The sequence below is a fragment of the Oncorhynchus kisutch genome, linkage group LG22 (assembly GCF_002021735.2).
Source record: "Oncorhynchus kisutch isolate 150728-3 linkage group LG22, Okis_V2, whole genome shotgun sequence".
Taxonomy (NCBI): Eukaryota; Metazoa; Chordata; class Actinopteri; order Salmoniformes; family Salmonidae; genus Oncorhynchus; species Oncorhynchus kisutch.
In genome coordinates, this window is record NC_034195.2 from 21,546,423 (window position 1) to 21,557,462 (window position 11,040).

At 41.2% G+C, this 11,040-nt stretch overlaps 1 protein-coding gene across 1 annotated transcript; it reads left to right on the forward strand.

The window, feature by feature from the left end:
- The first annotated feature begins 1,130 nt into the window (after positions 1 to 1,130).
- Positions 1,131 to 11,040, forward strand: LOC109867320 (charged multivesicular body protein 1a). Its single transcript, XM_020456421.2, has 7 exons — positions 1,131 to 1,268; positions 1,904 to 1,923; positions 2,029 to 2,106; positions 8,146 to 8,292; positions 8,491 to 8,619; positions 8,899 to 9,095; positions 9,870 to 11,040. Exons 1-7 carry the CDS (start codon positions 1,262 to 1,264, stop codon positions 9,889 to 9,891), a joined length of 600 nt encoding a protein of 199 aa, XP_020312010.1. The 5' UTR covers positions 1,131 to 1,261; the 3' UTR covers positions 9,892 to 11,040.

Genomic DNA, 11,040 nt, shown 5'->3' on the forward strand with positions numbered 1-11,040 from the left:
AAAGCACTCACAAACTTCTACAGATGCACAATCGAGAGCATCCTGTCGGGCTGTATCACCGCCTGATACGGCAACTGCTCCGCCCACAACCGTAAGGCTCTCCAGAGGGTAGTGAGGTCTGCACAACGCATCACCGGGGGCAAACTACCTGCCCTCCAGGACACCTACATCACCCGATGTCACAGGAAGGCCATAAAGATCATCAAGGACAACAACCACCCGAGCCACTGCCTGTTCACCCCGCTATCATCCAGAAGGCGAGGTCAGTACAGGTGCATCAAAGCTGGGACCGAGAGACTGAAAAACAGCTTCTATCCCAAGGCCATCAGACTGTTAAACAGCCACCACTAACATTGAGTGGCTGCTGCCAACACACTGACTCAAATCCAGCCACTTTAATCATGGGAATTGATGGGAAATTATGTAAAATATATCATTAGCCACTTTAAACAATGCTACCTAATATAATGTTTACATAACCTACATTATTCATCTCATATGTATATGTATATACTGTACTCTATATCATCTACTGCATCTTTATGTAATACATGTATCACTAGCCACTTACTCATCTCATATGTATATACTGCACTCAATACCATCTACTGTATCTTGCCTATGCCACTCTGTACCATCACTCACTCATATATCTTTATGTACATATTCTTTATCCCCTTACACTTGTGTCTATAAGGTAGTAGTTTTGGAATTGTTAGTTAGATTACTTGTTGGTTATTACTGCATTGTCGGAACTAGAAGCACAAGCATTTCGCTACACTCGCATTAACATCTGCTAACCATGTGTATGTGACAAATAAAATTGGATTTGATTTGTTTTTTTCATTTTTTTATCCCATCTATTGCGTCTTGCCTATGCCACTCGGCAATTGCTCATCCATATATTTATATTTACATATTCCTATTCCATCCCTTTTCATTTGTGTGTATAAGGTAGTTGTTGTGGAACTGTAAGATTACTTGTTAGATATTACTGCACTGTCGGGAACTAAAAGCACAAGCATTTCGCTACACTCGCATTAAGACAAGGGACAAAAAAAAAATCTACATTATGTCATGTGACTGCCAATAATGGCCTCTTGCTATTTGGCTTCAGCAATAGAAACGCCTATCTCACGTGACCCGTTCTGAACCAGGAAGAGTGTCGTCATACACGGACATCTATACAATAGGGAAATTAGCTCATTTGCAAAGTAAAACATTTTTTTTTAGGTGAAGTGGAACTCAAATACATGTGGACATGGATGGTAAGTCGTTTTCTACTTTTGATATGATGAGGTTGTCATCTTATTTTTAACTATGTCGCGCTAGCTAGCCGACATAAGCTAGCACAAAGCTTGGAAACCAGTCGGTGAGCTAAATCACGTTTTCAAGTTGTAATACCACAGCCACAAGTACAGTGAAATGCCTTTATTAATGAATGTTATTATGTTTTACCAAATATACACGTTTTTAATAGCTAACTAAGATAGCTGCTGCTATGTCAGATGTCACCAGAAACTAAGACTAGTTCAAAGAAGGAAGGTTCAGACGAGTAAGTCAACATTACATGGTTATTATTGGAGAGATTATTTTGCTTAACTGTCTGTAAACCTAGATAGCTGTCTAACGTTAGCTAGTTAATTATCTACTCCCCACTTTGATTTATTCAATGGAAGGTAGTTAGCTATCATTACGTACGTTATCGCCATGGGAGTACAGTATAGTTTACAGTGATCAGAAAGCATTGACGTCCTATACAATTCTATGATTTGGACACAGAGCTCACTACCCTCACTCTGTTATTGTCATTGCACAATGTTAGTGCTAAGTAAGGTACGCCCAATTCACTCGGCTGTATCTATCACCCCTCTCATCCTATTTTTTTATTTCTTTATTTCAGACACACTCTTCCAACTGAAGGTATGTAAGAAATATGCATTATATTTGTAAAGTTTAATTAAACACATCCATTATGTTATTTTTTTACACATCTGAAATGTCTACTAATAATTCTCTCTTTTACAGTTTACAGCAAAACAGCTTGAGAAACTTGCCAAAAAGGCAGAGAAAGATTCAAAATCTGAGCAAGCCAAAGTTAAAAAGGTCAGTAAGAATGTGCTTTCTGGGAGACAAATGTAGGCTAGTAAACAGTTGTGTTCATTAAGGAGAAAATAATTTGAAGTGTGAAGGTACTGCCTGAACAGATTTTAGTTTTTTTCTGCAAAACGTTTTTCTATGTGGTGTACACTGTTCCCTACTGAACACGACCCCAGTTATGGGTATTAGTGTTGAATGGCAGGAACCGGGTTACCTGCTATCCTTTTCCCTGGATAAATAACTGCGAGAAATCCATCAATTATATATATCAACAATATGGCGTGAAATGGAACTGTTAAATTATATGCAATGTCTAAATCTGGTTTCTCTACTGCCTCTGCATGTTGAATCATCAATGCTTAGGGTGGGGCCAGAGCCCATCTCAGTATGGAGCGCAGTTCACAATGCATGTAAACCTATCATCTCATCATGGTAACTTTTTTTTTTTTTTTTGTGACAGGTAGGCCTGCATTTTCTGCAGTAGTCTATGCTACAGTAATATAAAGACCGAATTAGCATCTAATTTACCCATCTCCATCTGGTGTTTGGGGGTCACCATATTTTTAATTGTGAAGATCTTATTTATTGCAGCAGCAGAGTTTTAAAACAGCCTATCACTTTAATATTGTTGCTTTAAATCAGAGCACGTGCGAGCACTCTCGCAGTCTCCATTTTCATCAACTCCATTCAAATTAATATTCTTGTTCTAGATTGATATATAGCCCTATATATAAACTCAGCAAAAAAGGAAACATCCTCTCACTGTCAACTGCATTTATTTTCAGCAAACTTAACATGTGTAAATATTTATATGAACATAACAAGATTCAACAACAGACACAAACTGAACAAGTTCCACAGACATGTGACTAACAGAAATAGAATAATGTGTCCCTGAACAAAGCGGGGGTCAAAATCAAAAGTAACAGTCAGTATCTGGTGTGGCTACCAGCTGCATTAAGTACTGCAGTGCATCTCCTCATGGACTGCACCAGATTTGCCAGTTCTTGCTGTGAAATGTTACCCCGCTCTTCCACCAAGGCACCTGCAAGTTCCCGGACATTTCTGGGGGGAATGGCCCTAGCCCTCACCCTCCGATCCAACAGGTCCCAGACGTGCTCAATGGGATTGAGATCCGGCTCTTCGCTGGCCATGGCAGAGCACTGACATTCCTGTCTTGCAGGAAATCATGCACAGAACGAGCAGTATGGCTGGTGGCATTGTCATGCTGGAGGGTGATGTCAGGATGAGCCTGCAGGAAGGGTAACACACTAGGGAGGAGGATGTCTTCCCTGTAACGCACAGCGTTGAGAATGCCTGTAATGACAACAAGCTCAGTCCGATGATGCTGTGACACACCGCCCCAGACCACGACGGACCCTCCACCTCCAAATTGATCCCGCTCCAGAGTACAGGCCTCGGCGTAACGCTCACTCCTTCGACGATATATGCGAATCCGACCATCACCCCTGGTGAGACAAAACAGAGATTTGTCAGTGAAGAGCACTTTTTGACAGTCCTGTCTGGTCCAGCAACGGTGGGTTTGTGCCCATAGACAACGTTGTTGCTGGTGATGTCTGGTGAGGACCTGCCTTACAACAGGCCTCAACCAGCCTCTCTCAGCCTATTCTGGACAGTCTGAGCACTGATGGAGGAATTGTGTGTTCCTGGTGTAACTGGGGCAGTTGTTATTGCCTTCCTGTACTTGTCCCGTAGGTGTGATGTTCGGATGTGTTACACGTGGTCTGCCACTGCAAGGACGATCAGCTGTCCGTTCTGTCTCCCTGTAGCGCTGTCTTAGGCGTCTCACAGTATGAACATTGCAATTTATTGCCCTGGCCACATCTGGAGTCCTCATGCTTAAGGCACATTCACGCAGATGAGCAGGGACCCTGGGCATCTTTCTTTTGGTGTTTTTCAGAGTCAGTAGAAAGGCCTCCTAAGTTTTCATAACTGTGACCTTAATTGCCTACCGTCTGTAAGCTGTTAGTGTCTTAACGACCGTTCCACAGGTGCATGTTCATTAATTGTTCATGGTTCATTGAACAAGCATGTGAAGCAGTGTTTAAACCATTTACAAAAAGATCTGTGAAGTTATTTGGATTTTTACGAATTATCTTTGAAAGACGTGGTCCTGAAAAAGGGACGTTTATTTTTTTGCTGAGTATAGATGTCCTAACCTAGCCTACATCTTTCAGGTAATAAATTCAATTCAGTATTAACCTTTTTATATTTAGCTAATTAATGCGTTCCTTAGCTATGCAGTCAAAGCTAGACAAGAATAGTTTGCTGGACATTATTATTATTATTTTTCTTCTACCAATAGACTATTCGAAGAGGGACGCAAGCTCTTTGTTTGCTCAATTTTAAATACTGCAGCCAATAGAATTCACGGGTAGTTTGAAAGAAGAGGGAACACGTGATGGCGGTAACCATTCAATCTTCATGAAGAGAAGTGAAAGCCTTTTCCATCTAATTCTAGTCCTATATTATTCAAGGATGACGTTAGAATGATGAAAAATAAGGACGACAACAATTTATAACAAAGTGAGGAAGGAATGATGCAACAATAGAGAGAGAAAGGGGAGGTAGGCTAATAACATTAGGGGAAATATTATGGAAGATGTATATATGCTTCAGCCACTAATTGTGCAAAAATGCCTCATTATATTTAAAGATCAAATGTCTAGCCTATACTTGTAACTTCGTAGGCCGCATCAGCTGCACCAGAATCACATTCTCTCCCTGCTTTATCCTTGTTTGAACAATGTGCGTAATTACAGTCCATATAATAGCATACAGTAATACAGTTCACACTCAAAAATATTAGCCTACTGGAGCTAGTTTCAGTTATTTGCCCAAGAGAGCAAATAAAGTGCTTCCGGAAAGTATTCAGACCCCTTGACTTTTTCCACATTTTGTGAAGTTACAGGCTTGTTCTAAAAATAGATTTTTCCCTCATCAATTTACACACAATACCCCATAATAACAAAGCAAATACTTTTTAAAAAATGTATTAAAAATACACTGAAATATTACATTTGCTTAAGTATTCAGACTCTTTACACAGTATTTTGTTGAAGCACCTTTGGCAGTGATTACAGCCTCGTCTTCTTGGGTATGATACTGCAAGCTTGGCACACCTGTATTTTGGGGAGTTTCTCTCATTCCTCTCTGCAGATCCTCTCAAGCTCTGTCGGGTTGAATGGGGAGAGTTGCTGCACAGCTTTTTTCAGATCTCTCCAGAGATGTTCGATTGGGTTGAAGTCCAGGCTCTGGCTGGGCCACTCAAGGACTTTCAGAGAATTGTCCCTAAGACATTCCTGCATTGTCTTGGTTGTGTGCTTAAGGGTCATTGTCCTGTTGGAAGTTGAACCTTTGCCCAAGTCTGAGGTCCTGTTCACTCTGGAGCTGTTTTTCATCAAGGATCATCAGCTCCAAGCAGGCTGTCATGTGCCTTTTTTTTTTTTACTGACGAGTAAAAAAAACTCTACCATAAAGGCCTGATTGGTGGAGTGCTGCAGAGATGGTTGTCTTTCTGGGAAGTTCTCCCATCTCCACAGAGGAACTCTAGAGTTCTGTCAGAGTGAGAATCGGGTTCTTGGTCACCTCCCTGACCAAGGTCCTTCTCCCCCGATTGCTCAGTTTGGCCGGGCGGCCAGCTCTAGGAAGAGTCTTGGTGATTCCAAACTTCTTCCATTTTAAGAATGATGGAGGCCACTGTGTTCTTGGGGACCTTCAATGATGCAGAAATGTTTTTGGTACCCTTCCCCAGATCTGCCTCGACACAATCCTGTCTTGGAGCTCTACGGACAATTTCTTCAACCTATTTTTTGCTCTGACATGCACTGCCAACTGTGGGACCTTATATAGTCAGATGTGTGCCTTTCCAAATCATATCCAATCAATTGAATTTACCACAGGTGGACTCCAAGTTGTAGAAACATCTCAAAGAGGATAAATTCAAACAGGATGCACCTGAGATCAATTTCCAGTCTCATAGCAAAATGTCTGAATAATTATGGAAATAAGGTATTTTTGTTTTTTATATTTCATACGTTTGCAAACATTTCTAGAAACGTGTTTTTGCTTTGTCATTATGGCTTATGTGTGTGTAGGTTGATGAGGGAAAAATGATATTGAATCAAATTTATTTATATAGCCCTTCAGCTGATATCTCAAAGTGCTGTACAGAAACCCAGACTAAAACCCCAAACAGCAAGCAATGCAGGTGTTGAAGCACGTTGGCTAGGAAAAATGTAATCAATTTTAAAATAAGGCTGTAATGTAACAAAATGTGGAAAAAGTCAAGGGGTCTGAATACTTTCCAGAAGAAACTGTAACGAGCTACATTTGTGGGATTTATGTTTTTCTGTCGTGCTTAATGTGCAGTAGCCTATATCCTATCATATAGGTATTGGATAACTGCGTTGGGCTTGGGTCATGAAATGTATTTTAATGTAAGGCTCAAGTAGGATCAGTGTATTGTTCATACTAGTACTCAAACGACTAGGCAGGATCCGCACTCAGTAAACCCCATAGCGTATAAACAACGTGAGAATATTGAAACAATTTGTGTCATTAAATACACTACACTGCTCGTCAAACACCAAAATCATGGGCATTAATATGGAGTTGGTCCCCTCCTTTGCTGCCACTGTATAACAGCCTTTCTTCTTCTGGGAAGGCTTTCCACTAGATGTTGGAACATTTGCTGTGGGGACTTGCTTCCATTCAGCCACAAGAGCATTAGTGAGGTCGGGCACTGATGTGGAGCGATTAGCCCTGTTTCGCAGTCGGCGTTCCAATTCATCCCAAAGGTGTTTGATGGGGTTGAGGTCAAGGCTCTGAAGGCAGTTCAAGTTCTTCCACACCTATCTCGACAAACCATTTCTCTATGGACCTCGCTTTGTGCATGGGGGCATTGTCATACTGAAACAGGGACAGGCCTTCCCCAAATTGTTGAATGTCATTCCCCATCTAGAATGTCATTGTATGCTGTAGCTTTAAGATTTTCCTTCAATGGATCTAATTGCCTAGCCAGAAACATGAAAAACAGCCCCAGACAATTATTCCTCCTCCACCAAACTTTACAGTTGACAATGCATTCGGCAGGTAGCGTTCTCCTGACATCCACCAAACCCAGATTTGTCCGTACTGCCAGTTGGTGACGCGTGATTCATTACTCCAGAGAACGCGTTTCCACTGCTCCAGAGTCCAATGGCGGCTGTCTTTACACCACTCCAGCCGACACTTGGCATTGCGCATGGTGATCTTAGGCTTTTGTGCGGCTGCTTGGCAATGGAAACCCATTTCCTGAAGATCCCGACGAACAGTGCTGTGCTGACGTTGCCTCCAGAAGCGTTTCAGAACTGTGAGGTTCTGTGTCTACCACTTCACGGCTGAGCCATTGTTGCTTCTAGACGTTTCCACTTCACAATAACAGCACTTAGTTGACTGGGCCTGCTCTAGCAGGGCAGAAATTTGACTGACTTATAGGAAAGGTGGCGTTCCAATGATGCCACGTTGAAAGTCACTGTTCTTCAGTAAGGCCATTCTACTGCCAATGTTTGTCTATTGAGATTGCATGGTTGTATGCTCAATTTTATAGACATGTCAGCAACGTGTGGCTGAAATAGCAGAATACACTAATTTGAAGTGGTGTCCACATACTTTTGGTTATGTAGTGTAGCTCATTTTAACGTAATAATTATTAGGCATCGTGTTCTGTTGGTGTTTGACTGGACAGGTCAAATAAAGAGGTGTGCTACACATTATCCAGCAGGTGGCAGTGGATGATCATGGTTCAGGCTGCCTTGGTCCATTACTGACCAAAGGATTTACGACCAGGGGCCAAAACTCTGAGTATGAGTGCTGATTTGGGATCAGTTTTCCTTATAGATCACAATTAATAAGATTACATGGACAGGGTGGACTTGATCCTAGATCAGTACTCTTACTCTAAGATGCTTGTTACGCATATGGCCCCTGAACTTGTTTTCATAGTCAACTGAAGTGACTTTTGATGTTTGTTTGTCTCACCAGGCTCTTCAGTTGAAGAATGTGGACGTTGCCAGAGTGTATGCAGAGAATGCCATCCGTAAGAAGAACGAGGGCCTTAATTGGCTGCGCATGGCATCTCGTGTTGATGCTGTAGCCTCCAAGGTCCAGACTGCAGTCGCTATGAAGGCGGTGAGTCTATTCTTTCTGCCTAATAATAACAGTGTGCTATCATTCAATTGTATCTCACTCATCAGTCAATGTCATATTTCTCTTGACCCCCAATCTCTACTATCTTCTATATTGTCTACTTTCATGAGCATGCACTCTGTCCTACCTTCATATGTGGCTCTCTGCTTTTCTGATCCTGTCTGGCTTTTTTTCTCCTAGGTCACAAAGAATATGACGCAGGTCACCAAGGCACTCGACAAGGCACTGGGTTCCATGGACCTGCAGAAGGTGTCTGCTGTCATGGACAAGTTTGAGACACAGGTCCAGAACCTGGATGTTCACACCTCTGTGAGTGGCACAAGTTGTAGAAAGTATTCCTCATGTGCATAACTGTTGTACTCCTAATCGATTTAAATCATTTCTTCACTCACCTCTTATTCACTTGTCACATTCTTTCCCAAGACCTCTATTTCACTAGGCCTCCTCGACTATTATACTCCTAATAAACTAACCATTGTTGTTCACTTAACCCTCTCTCACAATGTATTACTGTACCTTTCTGGATAATCATATATGTTGTTTTAATGGTGAAACAACATAAACCCACTCACTGTTCCCATCCTGTAGGTGATGGAGGACTCGATGAGCTCGGCCACCACGCTGACCACTCCCCAAGACCAGGTGGATGACCTCATCCTCCAGATAGCAGAGGAGGGTGGTCTGGAGGTGATGGACCAGCTCAGCCAGGTGCCTGCAGGTGCCACCTCACTGGGAGAGAGCTCGTCACGCTCACAGCACGAGAAGGAGGACCAGCTGTCCCGCAGGTACACTAACAATCCAGCTTTCACTGCTGCTTTAACTGGTTACTGTGTGACATTTTGCTTGTTTTCTAAAATAAGAAAATGTGATGATGACAAGACGACCTAAGCTATTCTCAAATTATTTTAGACTGTGAAGTAGTGTAGATTCTGGCTAGATGTGTTGGAGCTTTGATAGACCCCCTTTTTAATTATGCAGGTGATATTCCATGGACTATAGAAAACACTTTAAAAAAAATGATTCAATTAATGACGGTTTATAATAAATTATTTAGTTGTTTAACCCTTTCAAGCAGGGAGCTCTATTGAGACCAAGGTCTCTTTTTCAAGGGAAACCTGCATGACAAGATCAGCAGCAATTACACAAAGTTACACAGCTACTAAAATCAATGCAGGAGCATAGGAAACACAACAAAAAAACACAATTATAAAAACACCAACATTCGTCATTGAGGAGGTTCTCTATCAAAATTCTGAATGCGCCGATGTGTTCAACTGTAGGGTATTCTGAAAATTGTTCCATAAGTGAGGTGTGAAGAAACGAAAAACTGTTTTAACTAAATATGTAGTAACCGATAGAATTTCAAGGGTTAGATATCCCTGTGAGCGGGTATGGTACACTCGTGCTTCTATAGGTTGGTGACAATGTTAGATTACACGCCAGTTTTTTCAAAGGGGCTTTCTAAATGAACAGAATGGAATGTTTTGATCTATGTGACGTCATAGGCAAAGAGTTTCATATAAATAAACAATGACACTTTTCTAAAACTTTTGTTGCAGGTTGGCAGCGTTGCGGAACTGAAGATGTATCTTGGGTATTTGCGAGACAGATGGAGGCTTGACAGCTGCTTGGGAACAGACAGCGGGGAGCTGTGTGACTCTATCGAACTGTTCTTATCATGATGACCTAATGAGCCTATTGATTTCCATTCCCACTTCTATTTATATATACACTCACACTGTGTTGCTGAATATACCACCTGAGAAGGCATGGGTCTCTCCTTTGTCTCTCTGTCCATCTCTCTCTCTGTTGCACAACAATCTATTTTCCCCACCTCTGGTTTCACCTCTTGTCTTCTCTCCTTCAGGGCTCCCTTAAATATTCCCCTTGGTTGGTTAGTTCTTGTGAATTTCGGTACATTGCCACTTGAGATGTTTTTTTTGTATGTATATTTGAATGGGAGGGTTTTACAAAATATATAAATCCTATAGTGGAAAGGGGTGTTTTAAAACAGACATATTCATGTAATATAAGCTTGGACCCCTGGCACTTATTGGGTGTTGTATTTCAAATGTGGGGTTGTCTTTGTTTTTATATTTAATATCTTTTGTTTTCTATTCGCTACCGGTCAGATGGAAGGAGTAAAACACAGGTTATCTTCAACACAGTGTAAAGGGGAGGCCTTCTTCTACCAAACAGACCATCAGTATGAGTGCTCTGATGTATACCAACTTTTCCACAGTTTGACAACACAAAGAAAGGCAAGACACCACACACACTACTTCTTCTTAACTCCTATGAGAAATGATCCTTTGACATAATGTAAAAATTTACATAATGTAAGCATTAGTTATATACTGTACAGGGAGGACAATTCTCAGTTGTTGTTTTTAAGCAGTCAAATTAACTACTTTTTGTTTCTTTATTTCTCTTAATCTTTTGCTAAATCATACCTATTTGCTTTGAATATGTACGCCTTATTGGGATGCAGGTATTTGCGTAGGTGCTCCTCCTCAGTGCCTGAATTAAACTAGTTCTAGTGATTGATCCTATGTAGGTTATATGTCAGCATATAATAAGGATTCCCCCTTTCTGTACCCATCAAACCAGAAATGTTGCTGCTGTAGCTACAGTAAGACATTTTGGGAATCATTTTCATTTTACAGGGGAGGTTTATTTATACTCAAATGTATATTATCTTGTGGAAATAAAAGCCCTCTGATATGAAAA

Bases quoted from the DNA above. Each gene is read 5' to 3' on its own strand.
- LOC109867320 (XM_020456421.2), top strand. The intron at 1,924-2,028 runs GTATGTAAGAAA...TCTCTTTTACAG, and splicing joins ACACACTCTTCCAACTGAAG to TTTACAGCAAAACAGCTTGA. The intron at 9,096-9,869 runs GTACACTAACAA...CTTTTGTTGCAG, and splicing joins GAGGACCAGCTGTCCCGCAG to GTTGGCAGCGTTGCGGAACT.